The 18,273-nt window shown below is 37.1% G+C and overlaps 1 protein-coding gene across 4 annotated transcripts in view; it reads left to right on the forward strand.

Moving 5' to 3' along the window:
• Positions 1 to 18,273, forward strand: part of LOC107672564 (tyrosine-protein kinase JAK2-like) — a 36,598-nt gene that overhangs the window by 7,685 nt on the left and 10,640 nt on the right. For 3 of the 4 annotated variants that reach the window (XM_016465806.1, XM_016465804.1, XM_016465805.1), the window contains exons 2-11: positions 7,770 to 8,013; positions 8,803 to 8,926; positions 9,016 to 9,133; positions 13,838 to 13,983; positions 14,762 to 15,056; positions 16,288 to 16,407; positions 16,573 to 16,730; positions 16,913 to 17,024; positions 17,588 to 17,774; positions 17,958 to 18,082. In XM_016465806.1, the coding sequence (XP_016321292.1) occupies positions 7,794 to 8,013; positions 8,803 to 8,926; positions 9,016 to 9,133; positions 13,838 to 13,983; positions 14,762 to 15,056; positions 16,288 to 16,407; positions 16,573 to 16,730; positions 16,913 to 17,024; positions 17,588 to 17,774; positions 17,958 to 18,082 (1,605 nt within the window). In that variant the 5' untranslated portion in view covers positions 7,770 to 7,793. Of the gene's footprint in view, positions 1 to 568; positions 581 to 7,769; positions 8,014 to 8,802; positions 8,927 to 9,015; positions 9,134 to 13,837; positions 13,984 to 14,761; positions 15,057 to 16,287; positions 16,408 to 16,572; positions 16,731 to 16,912; positions 17,025 to 17,587; positions 17,775 to 17,957; positions 18,083 to 18,273 lie in introns of all 4 variants that reach the window. The other variant, XM_016465807.1, reaches the window with a different exon arrangement.

Here is an 18,273-nt window from a genome sequence, read left to right on the forward strand (position 1 = left end):
GCATCTTATCAGTAAAGCCGGTTCTGTAATCAGCGGAAAATCTCCATCACTTGCGGGCTTTCACATTGAGCAGCATTAACTACACCGAGCCGTTGTTCACTGATGAGCTGCGCAAAATCACGTTCATATTCGCGCGATTTTTTGTTTTTAGTCACTCAGACGCAGGCAGTGCGCTGCATGAGACAAAAAAGTAATATAGCCAAAACAACCGCATAGCCGCTCTTTAGTGTAGATGCATGTTGATTTTATCAGACGATGCCTCGATTATAAATGAGAGTGACTCCTGGTTAACATGTATTAAAAGTCGTGTTTAGTCACTATTTAGTGTGGTATTTTTTGACAATATTCACTCATCATGACAGTAAAATGGGGCATTCTAAGTCAATATACTGCAGTATTTCCTCTCTCAATCAGTAGAAAATATGGTTAACACCCGGTCATGCATGAAAAAAAAATACCGTCTTGTACCGTGAAACCGGTATAATTTTGAAAAATACCGTGATATAAATTTTTGGTCATACCGCCCAGCACTAATGTGTTGTGAATGTTTTCTTTCCACTAGTCTGAAAGAAGCAAGCAAAATACCCCAAAATCTCAAAATTGACCAGTGCATGAAAAAAAAAAAACACTGTAGCTATGCCTGCAATGTCTTGCTTAAATGTGTTATTTTTTTATATATAGTTTAAGATTCAAAGTCTGGGTCTGGAAAGTAGCAAAAACTCATGATGGCATGGTAAAAAAAAATGTATGTGCACTTCATTCTTTAAAATGACTAAAGATTAAGTCTTTTTTAAAAATATTTTAATACAAAATCGACCCCTGTGACGCAAAAGTGCCTGTAGTTAAAGAAACGCCCATATCAGAATCAGAATCAGAATCAGAAGAGCTTTATTACCAAGTATGTTTACACACACAAGGAATTTGACTTGACGACAGGAGCTTCCAGTGTAGAAGAAAGTACAAACATAGTGCAGACATACATAGGAATAACACAGTAGGGATGTAATATAACACTAATATAATAAAAAAGAAAAATTTAATAATGTACTATATACAGAAATAGAAGTATAGCTTTGTTAGTCTGTTCCTGGCCTGGTTATACAAGATTTTATACAAGATACAAGATTTTTATACAAGATATACTGGTTTCTTTAAAAGGAACTCTTATAAACCTCTGTCAGCTCAAATCTGCCTTTGCATCTTGACCACGTAATAGTTTTCACATTGCAAAATGGTCATGTTAGGCATAAAGCATGTGTTGTGGTTAGGCACCCGTGCTTGAAGGTGATGTTTCATAAAAAAAATCTCCCCCACAGGAAGTTGAGCTCACTCACTTTAGTGTTTTTCTGCAGATCATCACTCTGTTAAAGGTCTTTGCTCTTTTCTGTTCTCTAGATCTTCTGTTCAGTATTATAGAGTAGATTAGAAGTGCAGCTTGTTTCATCATATGTTTTGTGAATGTGCAGTCTGACAGACTTGTTTTGAGGTTCTAAGGTTGTCAAGTTGTGCAGTTTGTACGTAAGATGTCTCTATATTGATTGAATTCAAAAGCCTGATAAGATACAAGAGAAAATGTACTGTAACTCTTGAAGCCCTACACTTAAAAGTCCACAAAGAGCATTATTTGAAGCCAAGATGACTCGTTCTGAACTTTTGCAACACATTTACATCCATCAATGACAGGTATTGGGTGATCAGAAACCTGGCCTAGATTTCAGGCTGACATTTTTCCTGGTGTTTTATGAATGTTTATGAATACTATGGTTGGGTGTCGCGAACGGTTCCAATTTTCTAAAACCGTGGATGATACAATACATGCACATTTCAATTCAGCTTATCGATTCACGTGTGCACATATTAATGTGATTTTAACCCACTGACGCAAAGAAGACATAAAAGAGAACTCAATTCAGCACTTGCACACTTTCAAAAAGCCGCCTCTCATATAGTGTGTGAATACTGAGTTGAGTTCTCTTTTGCGTCGTCTTGCACTTCAGTGAACAAATACACAGAAAATTGTCAAAATATCCTCGTAAAAATAGTCTGCTTTGTCTTAAATTAATGTAAATGGTTGAGAAAGAAAATGCATGTGTAAACAGTATGTTGAATTTATGCATTTTGCCTTAAAGTGAGAGCAGCCTAATATTCCTGATGCAGTCTGTGCCATTAATGTTAATCAAAGAACAAAAGAATAAGAAATTCACTCGCTGATTTTGGCTGAATAACTTTTGAAACTTTACTAAGGATTAATTTATATTTTATTTATAAAAAGAAAACCAGTGTTATTTTACACTTGATTACATTTGATTTCAATTTCTGTTCCTGAACCTTTAGTTTTATTTATGTGCTATTGCTAATTTGTTTGTGTTATTATTCTATTATTGACTGTTACTTGTATTTAATAATGTTTGAAATCTATATTAGTTAGTCTAGTTCCTTCGTTTAAGTGTTCTTTATGCTGCTGATTTTTGTCCTGTAGGCTGCTGATTTTTTTTTTGTTCACAGTATTCGGTTGCAACAGAATGTTTTGCAAAAAGACACAGAATAAATGTGCTTGATATCGAAATGTTTGATGTTTGTATTAGGGCTGCACGATTAATCAAATGCAGTTTTCATGCGCATCTTGTCAGTAAAGCCGGTTCTGTAATCAGTAGTAAATCTCCATCACGTGCTTTCAGATGGAGCAGCATTTACTACACAGAGCTGTAGTTCTTGTTAGTGAACTACAGCTCTGTGTAGTGAATGCTGTTCCATCTGAAAGCACGTTAAAATACCACATTTAATAACATTTTTACTCCAAACTCACTTCATAACGTCAGTCGTGTGTTTGAAATAAATCCTTTTGTGAGATGATGTGGCTTCTTACACAGAATAAGGCACACAACATATTTCATAGTATTCTAAGGATGTACTCACACTAGGCGTTTTGAACCGTGCCCGAGCGCGTTTGACCCCCAAAGCCCGGTTTGTTTGACTAGTGTCAGCGTTCCGTGCCGCGCTCGGGCGCGGTTCATTTAGCCGTCCCTGGCCTGGTTGGAAGAGGTGGGCCAGGGCACTGTTCGATTGGGCTCGGGCGTGGTAAGCATTCAGTGTGAGTGCTAACCGTGCCAGAGCACGGAACAGATACTGTTTTGTGTGCACTACTGTCATCATTACGACCGCAAACATATTCTATTACTACTACTACTAGTACACTACACTTTTCAATTTATTTAATTCAATCAAGTATATTTAGGTTTATAATGGCTCTGGTTCTCACCTTATTGATGAACAGGAAATGTAGTTTGCGAGTAAAGCTGCAAATTATTTAATTAACGTCAGCTGCCTCCGTAATAATCATCTGATACATACAAGTGAAAATCAATGCACAGCATAAATTATAGATTATTATTAATTATTCGGCAGAATATTAGCGAAAGTGGTTTTCTCCATTATCTCGTACATGACGTAAGCGTGCTCCGGCCCGGAAAGTGTAGTGCAAGTGTGAGTGCAGGCCAGTGGGGGAGTGGGGAGGGGGGATAATCGCGCTTGGGCTCGGTTCAAGGCAACCGTGCCTAGTGTGAGTACACCCTAAGCAGTGATAAAGGCTATGTAGATTAGCATTGCATTAGTACATACTTTATTATAATAAAAATTATAAGACTAATTCAGATAAACCATATAGGTCTATGTCGTAGTCATGTGTTTATTAGTCACATTGAATCCATGAAAGCAGTTAAATCTTATGTATATTCAGCAACCGCTATAGGGATTTCCTGGATTTCTTCTGCAGGGTGTATTTGGAATTTCTGCACGAGAGTGCCCTCTGGCCTTCAGATGGAGATTTACTACTGATCACAGAACCGTGCTTCACTGAAAGATATGCATGACAATCACAGCTTCTGCCGATTTATCACCTTTGCGATTTAATTTTGATTATTCGTGCATCCCTAGTTTGTATACCTTACTGGAATAGGTTAAAATCTGGGACTCAATAAGCAGAATTATAATCATAATCACTAAGTGCGTTTTACATGCACTTTCTTAACCTGATTATGCTTAAAGGAGACATATTATGCTGCTTTTTACAATATGTAATATAAGTCTCTGGTGTCCCCAGAATGTGTCTGTGAAGTTTCAGCTCAAAATACCCCACAGATCCCTTTTCCAGAATAGAGCTGCGCCATTACAGCTCGTACCTGCTAAAAAACATCTGTTTTGGTTCTGATTATCACGCTGAAATCATGCGTTTTAAACCATATTAGTTTAAACTTCTTGTATATTGTTTTCTGAGCACACACATCCGAAGCACACGTACAGAAAGCGGCTGTCACAGCATGTGAGTACTAAACTAAGTTCTCATTCACACACAAGTTTACGTTAAAAACACGCATGAGTTACAAATTATGTTTTCCTATCACTACCGGGAAATAAGCTGATTTATTAATAAAGTCTTGTAAACGCTGTTTAGGTTATTGGTTTGCATGTAAACCGGGGACAACGGGTTATGTCAGTAAGCTGACTTTTGTGAGTTATCAGCGTATTGTTGTGCATGTAAATGTGCTCACTGAAATCCGAACAATAACCAACCCTAGTGAATACAGGCTTTGCATAGATGCTGTTATTTGAAGGGTGATGGTTAGGGGTGTGCCATATCATACTGTCCACGATAATACCGGTATAAATTTTTCATGATTAAAAAAAGTGTCATATCGCGATATCAATGATATAGCGACGCGATGACGTATGGCGCATTTACGTTCCCTAGTGCACACAACAACACCACCACAAACCCAATCGGTGTGTTCGACTTGAAGCAGCACTGCGCAGACTGATTCTAGAGCGTATTAGAGCGCACACTCTTATTGTCAAAAATAGGCGAGGCGCCTATCTTTAGCGAAGTGGCGTGGAGAGCTGCTTCTGGGACGCTTCTGAAACGTGCCGCAGTGCGGCTAGTGTAAACACAAGCATTGACTAGAGTGGCCGCGATCAGCTCCAGTGGCCGTGTAGGAGCCGTAACGCACCGCAGACGCGTGCAGTGTAAATAGGCTTGTTTGAGATGCAACTAGCCACGCCTGAAATTTAGGCAAGAGTAGGCATACACCGATCGGTCTGCTTGTTTGCACTAATAAAATTGTGATAAAGGGCCAAAACACCCAATGAGGCTGGGGTACACAACTGATGATGTGTTGCATTGGTGGAAACACCATACAAGTGTCATTGGCAACATCACCTCAACAAAAGGCATTTTTCACCCAGGCTAAAGTTCGCACAGAAACTGGGATCTGATGGACATCAGAAAAGGTGTCCGTCCTGGCAACATCATGAAAGATAAGTACACATCATGTACAGCATAACATATCATCAAAACGTCAAGGATCCCCACCCGATGACTGCAGCAAAGAATTATACCGTCTTCATCTATCCATCTTACCATACTAGTCCTTTTTCTTATTGTTCCCCAGTCACGCATAAAGCACTTGTAAATTCACGACTGATTATTGGGTATTGAGGCAAGAACCTTAGGCCATGATCCTGGATTCTTGCTGAACCAAAATCAGAGCATAACAATTGCTGCGTCCCACTGTGTTCTGCTCACAGCGAAGGGAAAATGTTATATGGTGCGGCTAAATGGTGCTGGATATTGGGATCATAACATCTAGTCCTATCATTCAAACTGCTGCCTGCCAGCTGCAATCACCAATAAAACGTTCCGTATTTTTTTTTCTATATCGTCATAAATATCGTTATCGCAAATATTCTTGAAATATCTTGATATAATTTTGAGGCTATATCGTCCACCCCTAGTGATGGTTATGGAATCATTATTGAAGTCTGTTAATGAAAACTTTGTTCAGCGCCATGCAGTGGCAAGCACATCCTCCCTGCGCTGTTGAGTTGGTCACACCGCTCGGTAGGGCTGTGCGATTTGGGGGAAAATATCAAATTGCGATTTTTTTGACAGATATTGCTATTGCGATTTGATTTGCGATTTTAAATTTGCAAAGTCAAGCTTCAGCTCAATATTGCCAATAATGTGCAGCACAGTATGGGTATCATTACCCTGCTGACAAAAACAATAGAAACCATCACAGAAATTCTTATAGTCTCCATTAAACTATTACAAAATTCCTTTTTGTTTTGGGCATTATTCCAATAGGAATTACTGTTGTTCTATTGGTTGCCATCTGCCAGATTACATCCCACCAATAGAATCCATCAAATAGACACCATTATAGTTTACATTAAAACTAGGGCTGCACGATAAATCGCATGCGATATTTAACGCGCATCTTGTCAGAAAGCCGGTTCTGTAATCAGCGGTAAATCTCCATCACCTGCGTGCTTTCACATTGAGAGCTGCACTAGAGAAGGCAACGAGTGTTATCACTATGCCGGAGACGCGCTAATTTTCTCAAGGCAGACGAACTTAGAGTGGTTACAATCATCTGGGTTTAAATCGCGATAAAATTGATTTGATATTGACGCAATATTTACACTGAAGCTCGCAGTAGTAAGGGGCATGTCATTTCCCGACCAGGCGCCATTATTTTATTATTTTTTATTATTATTCAAGCCGTTCATGCCAGACTGTGGAGAGAGATGTTGTAATGTAAAATATGTGAAAAATAATCTGTTTTTCGAACAACCTGGTATGAGAGCCTGTTCTAGTACACCCCCAAAACAAAATCAAGACTTTGTAAAAGAGCATAATAGGATACACTGAAGCTCGCAGTAGTAAGGGGCATGTCATTTCCCGACCAGGCGCCATTATTTTATTATTTTTTATTATTATTCAAGCCGTTCATGCCAGACTGTGGAGAGAGATGTTGTAATGTAAAATATGTGAAAAATAATCTGTTTTTCGAACAACCTGGTATGAGAGCCTGTTCTAGTACACCCCCAAAACAAAATCAAGACTTCGTAAAAGAGCATAATAGGACCCCTTTAAATATAACTTTTAACTTAGCTTTTGAAATTGCTGACAAATTAAAAATGGTCTGTTTCATGATTTAGAAAATAATTTATGTAAAAAAACACATGAACGTATGTGAAAAAACACAAATATAGATATGCGAGTGTTCACACAGGACACATTTATGTGTTCAAAAAGAGTGGAGGGCCAGGGATGTCTGTCTGACCAATTAAAAAAAACAATTAAGAATAGTGAGAACAGCCCACTGGTTATATACAGATCATATGGCTTTGACAAGCTTTTGACATATCTTTAAATTAATCTTACGAAGCGTCAGGATATCAGTTCAGTTCATGCTTACATTCTGAACACATGAAACAAGAATTAGGTCGTACGTACACAAAATTGGTACAAGCTAGTATATCGTACCTAGCAAATTGTTGGTTAAAATTACCATTAACAATAACCAATGGCATTAATTCCACTATCGGCATCAATAATCATTTAATTTTCCCAATTATTGCACAATAACATATCGTTTCCTGATATATTGTTCACCTCTACTTTTTTTTTTTTTCCTAATAAGTCCTTTTTTATTTATTTCAAGGCTTTAAAATTTGTTGGTAGATGTGATCAAATGAATTGGTTCTGATCTGAAGTCCTCAAAAGACTTTGGATGTGAAGTTTGGAGGTGAAATTTGCATTTGCACTGATGCTCAGATTTTCTGCATTCATTTGAAGGAGGAGCTTGATAATCTGTTCATTTCCTTGTATTGTCTTTGCGCAACAAAAGCATGTTCTGCCATATTAGTAGCCATCCGGTCATCTATTGGTAATCTGACTGTGTTCTCTTTCTCCACATGTCCACCACCAGGTGAATGTTGCTCTTTTGTCTCTCATGGCTTGTGTCTCTGTGATGGACATGGAGACAGCTGTCTGTGAGCCGCTTTACCAGAACGGTGACGTCCACCATGAGGAGCTTGGCCCGAAGCAGCCCACCGTTCTCAGGATCCACCTCTACCACAGCAGCCAGAGCGACTCTAACTGCGCCCCCCTCTGCTACCCACCGGGAGAATACGTTACCGAACAGCTCATCATCAACACTGCCAAGGAGTGCGGTCAGTCATGCCCATCATGTAATATAGAAAAGAAGCTAAAAATGTATGTTGACTTTATAAAGTAAATGTGAATTATACATTCTGATCAAGAATAACACATTATTCAACACAGTAAGCACTGTGTTTTGCCTAGATGCAATATGATAAATCTCTTCCATGAAGTTTTTGTCCAAAGGAAACATGACTGTGACAAACATCTTAGACATTTTATCCGTTGCTTGGTATCTATATTTGTTTTGTTGCACTGGGTAGGCCCTTTCACTGTGAAGTTTCATTTGATCAAAAATTGTGATGCTCACAGCTGTATATCAAACAAAAATGATGGTGAGTTACACAACATTTTCACTTTCAGTGTGAACAGAAATAGGAACACTTGTCACGTTGCGCCTGGTTAGGACACGTGTTGAAGTGAATTTCCCCAAAAAAAAAAAGGCTTTACCCACCTGACATTATTTAATACTCATACAAATTGATTATTGATAACACAGTGTCTTCAGTTTTTTTATACCTATGAGGGGAAGATGTTTTATTGTACTTACTGAGATTATTGTGTAAACAGTTAGTTATTGGGGACACGTTGGGGATTCTCACATCTCACAATCTGGTGCAGTATTGATGGCTTATATAATATAAGATCCTGTCAGTCCACCTGTGTTTACTGTTTACTGTCACTTTACACGGGCTGTTTTGGTGTGAAAAATTGTTTGTGTTTGGGCCATAAGACTAATGTTGTGTCTGTCTCTCTTGTCTCATTAGCACCTGTTCTTTATCTTCATGTGTTTCTCATAGGAGTGTCTCCAGTCTACTGCAGCCTGTTCGGACTGTACAAAGAAGATGAAAGGGTCTGGTTATCACCCAATCATGTTCTCCATTTAGACGAAACAGCCAACGAGAGTTTGTTATTCAGAATTAGGTAACGTAATAATATTATTTTATGGCTTTTGTTTTCTCCATCTCAATTTTTTCAGCCTGCAATTTAGTGACTGTGATATTTTCTGTCAGGTACTATTTTCCCGGCTGGTACAGTTGTGGGGCGTCCCGAGCGTACCGCTATGGAGTGACTAAAGGATCTGAGAGTCCTATCCTGGATGACTATGTTATGTCTTATATTTTTGCTCAGGTGAGGCTTCCCCACATCAGCTTTGCAATAAAGAAATGACCTTTAATTGTGAATTAAGTGTTGTTTGTGCTGTCATGGATTTTGAATCACAATAGCAACAGTGTTTTACAGTTACGTTTCACTTGGCCTGAAATCTGAGCATATCTTGGGTAATTGAACACATCCATATATAATTTAATTACAATTTGACCTAGATTATCTTCTCAAAGAAAAGGCAGTCTTGGTTTCGGGTTTAGAGTGTGCAAATGTGAATTATGACAGTGTATATCTGCACGGATAAAGGCCCCTATTTAAACGAATGATAAATAAAGAAAACTCATGCTGGCAGCTCTCTGACTCTACTGAGTGGGCTTGTTTTGTGGCGCCTGTTCGTCTTCCACCAACAGTCTGGTATGCGATGACTGTCACTGATTGAACGTGATTGATCCCTGATTTTTTTTATACATAACTATAATAGTGTCTCTTGTTAAGTGTCACTCTCGCAAGGACATATTAAAGATAATTCAGTGTTTTACATTGTCTGAAGTGCATGTTTTCATGAAAATCGCAGCCACCTTTGAAATTACCTTACTATAGCAAGCAAGAAAGCAATCACAAGAAAATGGCTACAACCAGTTTTGCCTAATCTTGAAGACTGTATATAGTAAATTATATTTTGGTAAAGGAGAAGTGCACTTATGCTTTAAGATTGCCATCTCATTTGTTTTCACTACTATGGAGAGATTGGATTGAGTATATATCCCCTGTACGTTCAGATTTTGTTTAGCTGAATAAAATAAAGACAGGCTATTTAGTGACTTGGCACTTGGGTTAAAATGTTTTGGTTGTGGGTATGTTTGCTGATGGTTGGGTATTATTATTATTATTACTACAATTTCTGTAATTTAACTTGACTATTATTGTCAAAATTGGTCAAAGCTAATTTTATAAGGGGAATATATGGGATTTATCCAATGAAGGTTATAAAATCACTTTTGTAATTTAATTAATAATGTTGTTTTTGTGAATACTTAAGTGTGCCACACTGGAGTTTTATGTAATTCCCTGGACATATATGTATATGTATTTTACTGGTTAAATAAAAATTAAAAGAAAGAAAGAACGAAAGAAAATCACAGCCACAGTGAACCACAATGCTGGATATTAAAATTCTAGACTTCTGTGTTTAAATACATTAATAAAAGTCCAAATAAAACACTAAACTTGAAATTGTTTTAAATGTGAGCTAAAAAAAGATGAAATGAAATTATTTTTGAGATCAAATTTTAACAGTGTTATTTAATTATTATGTGATTAAAAAATGCCTTTAAGTGAGCATTAGCAAGGTAATTTAAATGTAAAGACAAAGAAAATGGGCCGCACAATTTAATATCCAGTGATGACCAATAATAATAAGATAAAAAAGAAAAATCTCTTAATATTGGCCAATAACCAGAATGGTAGCGATATATCCAGCATGCTTAGCTAAAATGTTTTGCACAGTTATAGCCTGAAGTTACATCCTTAGCTAATCTATTAAGGAGCAAGAAATATCCTTGATAAATACATCAAAAGAAATATTTTTTCAGCGGAAGTCAGACGACCATCATGTTGAGAGAGCAGGCTTATGGGGGTTTAAAATTAAGCTGTGATGTGTTTGGAGGTGAACTCTGTCTGACCCAGTTGGATTACATGGGTTTGTCCTGTAAATTTGCAAGTGTGACACAGGCAGGAGTCATTTCCCCATAGGTGACCCCTACTCGGAATTTGTGCTCTGCATTTAACCCATCCAAGTGCACACACACACACACACACTAGTACACACACACACACTAGTGAACACACACCCTGAGCAGTGGGCAGCCATATTGCTGCGGCGCCCAGGGAGCAGTTGGGGGTTCGGTGCCTTGCTCAAGGGTCTCACCTCAGGCTTGTTTTGTGGCGCCTGTTCGTCTTCCACCAACAGTCTGGTATGCGATGACTGTCACTGATTGAACGTGATTGATCCCTGATTTTTTTTATACATAACTATAATAGTGTCTCTTGTTAAGTGTCACTCTCGCAAGGACATATTAAAGATAATTCAGTGTTTTACATTGTCTGAAGTGCATGTTTTCATGAAAATCGCAGCCACCTTTGAAATTACCTTACTATAGCAAGCAAGAAAGCAATCACAAGAAAATGGCTACAACCAGTTTTGCCTAATCTTGAAGACTGTATATAGTAAATTATATTTTGGTAAAGGAGAAGTGCACTTATGCTTTAAGATTGCCATCTCATTTGTTTTCACTACTATGGAGAGATTGGATTGAGTATATATCCCCTGTACGTTCAGATTTTGTTTAGCTGAATAAAATAAAGACAGGCTATTTAGTGACTTGGCACTTGGGTTAAAATGTTTTGGTTGTGGGTATGTTTGCTGATGGTTGGGTATTATTATTATTATTACTACAATTTCTGTAATTTAACTTGACTATTATTGTCAAAATTGGTCAAAGCTAATTTTATAAGGGGAATATATGGGATTTATCCAATGAAGGTTATAAAATCACTTTTGTAATTTAATTAATAATGTTGTTTTTGTGAATACTTAAGTGTGCCACACTGGAGTTTTATGTAATTCCCTGGACATATATGTATATGTATTTTACTGGTTAAATAAAAATTAAAAGAAAGAAAGAACGAAAGAAAATCACAGCCACAGTGAACCACAATGCTGGATATTAAAATTCTAGACTTCTGTGTTTAAATACATTAATAAAAGTCCAAATAAAACACTAAACTTGAAATTGTTTTAAATGTGAGCTAAAAAAAGATGAAATGAAATTATTTTTGAGATCAAATTTTAACAGTGTTATTTAATTATTATGTGATTAAAAAATGCCTTTAAGTGAGCATTAGCAAGGTAATTTAAATGTAAAGACAAAGAAAATGGGCCGCACAATTTAATATCCAGTGATGACCAATAATAATAAGATAAAAAAGAAAAATCTCTTAATATTGGCCAATAACCAGAATGGTAGCGATATATCCAGCATGCTTAGCTAAAATGTTTTGCACAGTTATAGCCTGAAGTTACATCCTTAGCTAATCTATTAAGGAGCAAGAAATATCCTTGATAAATACATCAAAAGAAATATTTTTTCAGCGGAAGTCAGACGACCATCATGTTGAGAGAGCAGGCTTATGGGGGTTTAAAATTAAGCTGTGATGTGTTTGGAGGTGAACTCTGTCTGACCCAGTTGGATTACATGGGTTTGTCCTGTAAATTTGCAAGTGTGACACAGGCAGGAGTCATTTCCCCATAGGTGACCCCTACTCGGAATTTGTGCTCTGCATTTAACCCATCCAAGTGCACACACACACACACACACTAGTACACACACACACACTAGTGAACACACACCCTGAGCAGTGGGCAGCCATATTGCTGCGGCGCCCAGGGAGCAGTTGGGGGTTCGGTGCCTTGCTCAAGGGTCTCACCTCAGTCGTGGTATTGAGGGTGGAAGAAAGCGCTGGTTATTCACTCCCCCCACCTACAATCCCTGAGACTCGAACCCGCAACCTTCGGGTTACAAGTCCGACAAGTCCCCAGTTCTGATGTGGGTTTTCTCTGGCACCCTCATATTAATGCACATGAGTGTTGTAGTTGGTAGTTTACAATAGAAAAACATTATGTAAAATAAAAAATATATATATATTTGCTTACTGATGCTTGTTTGACATACCATGTTTAATAAATGGTGTTTTTGGTGTATAACCCCAGAGCCATGGTGAATAAGTGTTTTAAATTTCGCATACACTTAACAACACTTAATATCATTAACCCAGGGTAATTTTTATCTGTAGACCATTATACCGGCCAGGCCAATTAATTGGCTGACAATTAGCATTTTGAGAGTTGTAACAGAAACAGTACAATTTTGTGAACATCTATTAATCATCTTTCTAATCGATTTATTTATATCAACTACAAATATCAGTTTGTGAATTTAAAAAATCCCCCTAATGTTTGATCACCATTTTTAAACCTGGGTTATTGTTTCACACTGTTCATGTATATGTCTGTATATTATTCCTATTTTAAAATTAAAACTTTGAAACCGTTAATTAGATCATTTTGACTGTTTTTGATTTTTATTCAGCAAGGACACGTTAAACTGCTCAAAAGTGACAGTAAAGATATTTATAATGTTACAAACGAGTTACATATAAATGCTGTTCTTTTAAACTTTCATCAAAGACAGTAATGGCTGCTGAAAATTCAGCATTGTCATCACAATAAAATATTAAAATAGAAAACAGTTATTTTAAGTTGTAATAATATTTACAGTATTTCTGTTTTACTGTATTTTTCATCACTTAAATGCAGCCTTGGTGAACATAAACTTTTTAGAAATATTATTAAAAATCTTACCAGCCCCCAAACTTTTGAATGCTAGTGTATGTGCCATTTAGGGTTGAGTTTATCTTAAATATATGATACCACAATTATAGAACTACATGCAGTGAACCTACTGTAATAATCATGAGACTAAGGTAACTAATATGAGGCTAACCCAGGGTTAAAAATGACCTTAACTCGTGACCTTAACTGTTCAAACCTTGTGCCCACAGAGTTACTACCATGCCATTCAACTCTCCCTCTCACTGATTTCCACACATTTTTGACATTTTCTTATACTGTCATGCTGATACAGGTTTTTCCTCTTGTGTTTTATGCAGTGGAGGAGCGACTTTGTAACCGGCTGGGTGAAGCTATCCTGTGCCCATGAGGTTCAGGAGGAGTGCCTTGGCATGGCTGTGCTGGACATGATGAGGATTGCCAAAGAGAAGCAGTGCTCCCCACTGGACATCTATAATGACATTAGGTACTAGTAATGGAATGATTTTCTTAATATTTAGGCCTGTCAATGTGTCATATATCTGCGGTGAAAAGTTATGGACCCATTTGCCTTTTTTCCAAACATTTCTGATTCTAAATTCATTATAGACACAACCTAATAATTTTCAGCATTTTAGTGTAAGACTTTAGATTGGGTAAACTATCATTAAAGAGATAGTTTACCCAAAAATGAAAATCTTGTCATCGTTTAATCACCCTCAATTTGTTCCAAACCAATTTGTGTTTTGTTGAGCACAAAAGAGGATATTTTTACCACCAAACAGTTGACGGTAGCCATTGATTTCAGTAGTATAAAAAAATACTATGGAAGTCAGTGGCTACCGTCAACTTTCTGGTTCCAAACATTCTTCAAAATATCTTTTTTTGTGTTCAACAGAGGAAAGAAATTCATACAGGTCTGGAACAACTTCAGGGTGAGTAAACAATGACAGAATTTTCATTTTTGGTGAACTATCCCTTTAATATCTTGAGAAACATTGTCTTTTGATTTGTACTAAACACCATGGTACCGAATACTTATTCATGTTATTATTTAAAATAAAATTGTCATGTTATTTTAACACTACCTATACTATCTAGAACACTGCCATGGTTTCATGGTAAAAACATGTTGTAACATTGGTCCCATGTCCCAAAAACTTTAAAATATAGTACAAACACGTCTACAAACCTCCATCCATCCGAGACTACCTAAACAAAATATAGTATTTGATACTAACTCTTATTATCTGCTTTATTCACAGTTACAAGTTCTTCCTCCCTAAAGACATGAGGGAGCAAATCCAAGACTATCATTTTGTCACAAGGAAGCGCATCCGCTATCGCTTTCGGAAAGTCGTGCAGCAGCTCAGCCAGTGCCGAGCCTCAGCCCGCGACTTAAAGCTCAAATACCTGATCAGCCTTGAGTCTCTGGACTCTGGCTTCTACACCGAATGTTTCCAGGTCAAAAAGCACTCGGCCGAACAGGTCACCATCATCGTCTCCGCAGACCATGGCATCCAGTGGTGCAGAGAACGACACAAAGAAACACAGTCTGAGGTAGCCAATATTAAATGTTGAACCAAAACTTTTCATTTCAAATTCATGAATACTTCAAAATAACATTTCCCCTTTGGCCATGCTGATACACAAAGCGAGTTTTAAACTAGTGTGATTGAAGTTGATATGGTCACAAATATATTTTAGTGATGTGAGTAAATGTTTAAACTGCTTTGACATTATGAACTCTTTATGAGAGCCTGTTTGTTGTAGGACCCAGCGACCCACTGCCCACTTCAGATGAAACAGATCCGTCTTTAGATTAGTAGAGGTCTAGCCAGGCCAGTAACCCTGTTTTTAAATTTGATATTTGATATTATAGTGTTTTGAAGGCAGCACTAATAGTTCTGTTGTTATTTTTCTCAACAAATTTCCACAATTCGAAAACCATTTAACATGCGCTATAGGTCCAAACTTTAGGGTCGGTTAAGATTATTATCATTTTTGAAAGAACTGTTCACCACGTCTGCATTTACTTTGATCAAAATTATAGTTAAAAAAAACAACAACAGTTATATAGTGAAATGTGATTAAAATTTTAAATAACAGATTGCTCTTTTAATATACAGTACTGTGCAAAAGTCTTAGGCCATTAGTATTTTCACCGACAAAAAATGGCTTTAACAGTTATTTCTATCTTTTGCTGTAGTGTGTCAGTAGGAAATGTCAGTTTACATTTCCAAACATTTCTTTTTGTGAAAATGTCTTTTTGTATTCTACTGACCCCAAACATTTGAACAAAAGTGTACATACTTTATACAGTTTTTGGTTTCTACATAATTTAAATCTTAGTTACACTATTGTAATTTCTTTCTATACACTTTTTAAGACAGATCTCTGACCTTTAAAATTCTAATTGTCACAATTATATAATTGTTTTATTAACATACCGAGTTGCAATTGATCTACTACTGGAGTTGCGATTTGTTTCTGGCGTCTATTCAAGAATCTACAGCTGCCTTCACACTGCAAAGATTGTGTTGTGTCATGTGTCAATTCTTCTGCGCAGTGGGCAGAAAACAAGACACATGCTACGTGTCATGAAACCTAACCTAAACCTACCTGGAACTTTGAAAGAATTCTTTTGCAGCTATGAATGCATTGGCATATTCTGAAGGAAATAGCAGTCTTGTTGTGTTTATTAATATGTCTGTACTCATGCCAAAATAAAGTGGGAGGTTACTTTTTCTGCTGGTGAAATTTCATAACACTATTGTATTTTTCTCACAAGGACCTGCAGACGTATTGTGATTTTGGGGAAGTTGTCGATATCAGTATCAGACAAGCCAGCAAAGAGGGTATCAACATGAACCGCATTGTTTCCATCAACAGACAGGATGGAAAAACTCTAGTAAGTCTGTTGTGAAAGAGAAACTCTGCTGCATTGTTCACTGGGATATCCTTTCATTGTCACACCATGTTAAAGGGGCTCACAGTGACTTTGAACTTCTGGATTTCTTCCTGCTATTATCGGTGAGAATATTTAAAATTTGATTTTTTTTTTTTTTTCTTACAGGAGCTGGTGTTCTCCTCCTCAATGGAGGCGTTGTCTTTTGTGTCTCTAATTGATGGCTACTACAGACTGACCACGGATGCCCATCACTACCTCTGCAAGGATGTCGTTCCACCCCATCTGCTGGAGGCCATTGAGAGCTACTGCCACGGCCCAATATCGTAAGCACTACAGGAAATACTTACAAATGAAAATGAAAGAATTTATTCAGAGCACCATTTTTGCCCCTGGTTTATATTTAATTTTACAGGCACCAGTGAAGTTATTCATCAAATTCTCCGAAGATTTGCAATCAAGCATCATTTGTAAGCATTATCATTGTTTTCACTGCCCGTGTTGACAGAATGGAGTTTGCAATCAGTAAACTACGCAAGTCAGGAAATCAGAGAGGTCTATTCGTGCTCCGGTGCAGCCCCAAAGACTTCAACAAATACTTCCTGACTCTTGCTGTTGGGGTATGTTTTTGCTAAGCACTTATTAATAATAAAAAAAAAAACATAATAAATTGTCAATTTAGCAATTTGTACTTCAGACTGAATATTCCTCCACTGTAATCCTGAACTTCATGCACTACCGTTTAAAAGTTTGGGGGTTGTTAGGATTTTTTTTTGTTTTTGAAAGAATCTTGATCAACGAAGCTGCATTTATTTGATCCAAAATACAGTAAAACGGAAATATTGTGAAATATTATTACAATTGTAAACAATTGTTTTCTATTTGAAATATATTTTAAAATGTAATTTATTCATGTGAAGGCAAAGCTGAATTTTCAGCAGCCATTACTCCAGTCTTTAGTGTCACATGATCCTTCAGAAATCATGATATGCTGATTTGTAGCTCAAAAAACATTTGTTATAAAAATGTTCAAACAGTTGTGCTACTTAATATTTTTGTGGAAACCATGATACTCTGGATTTTTTGAATAGAAAGTTAAATATATATCTTACTTACCCCTAATATTTGAATGCTAGTCTACATTTCTTGAATCTCTCTTGACATCAGCTTTTCTTTCCACCAGGCGTATGAGGATGTAGAGTACAAACACTGCCTGATCACCAGGTCTGAGAATGGCGACTACAATCTTAGTGGAACCAAAAAGAATTTTAGAAGTTTAAAGGAGCTGCTCAAGTGTTACCAGAAGGAAACTGTGAAATCAGATGGTGTCGTCTTTCAGTTCAGCAGGTGCTGTTCACCAAAGGCCAAAGGTCAGTAAAGCACCTGATATTCTCATCATGATTATGATATATGAGTACCACAAATGTACAACTCTACAGTGTCATCTTCTGGCAAACAACAACCTTTTAGATTGTGAAAATGTATTCTTGTTTACCTTTTTTACCTTAAATGTATCATCCTGACATCCCTTTGCCTTGTGTATTTGTAAATAGAGAAGTCGAGTTTGTTGGTGTGCCGGAGTCATCGGGGTTTAGAGGTTCCCCTGTCCTCCTCACTGCAGAGACACAACATCAGTCAGATGGTGTTTCATAAAATCAAAAAAGAAGACCTTGATCTTGTAAGCATCCTGTTACCTTACACATCTGAACAGTGGTTGTGTACAACAAACTGTGGTGTATGTTACACTACCGTTCAAAAGTTTGGGGTTGGTAAGATTTTTTGGTAACACTTTCTATGAAGCCCGTATTTATAATACATTATAAGGGTATTCTTAAGGCATTATAATGAATGCATAATGCATTCTAAAAA

Source organism: Sinocyclocheilus anshuiensis, unplaced genomic scaffold, assembly GCF_001515605.1.
Source record: "Sinocyclocheilus anshuiensis isolate Anshui unplaced genomic scaffold, SAMN03320099.WGS_v1.1 scaffold176, whole genome shotgun sequence".
NCBI lineage: Eukaryota > Metazoa > Chordata > Actinopteri > Cypriniformes > Cyprinidae > Sinocyclocheilus > Sinocyclocheilus anshuiensis.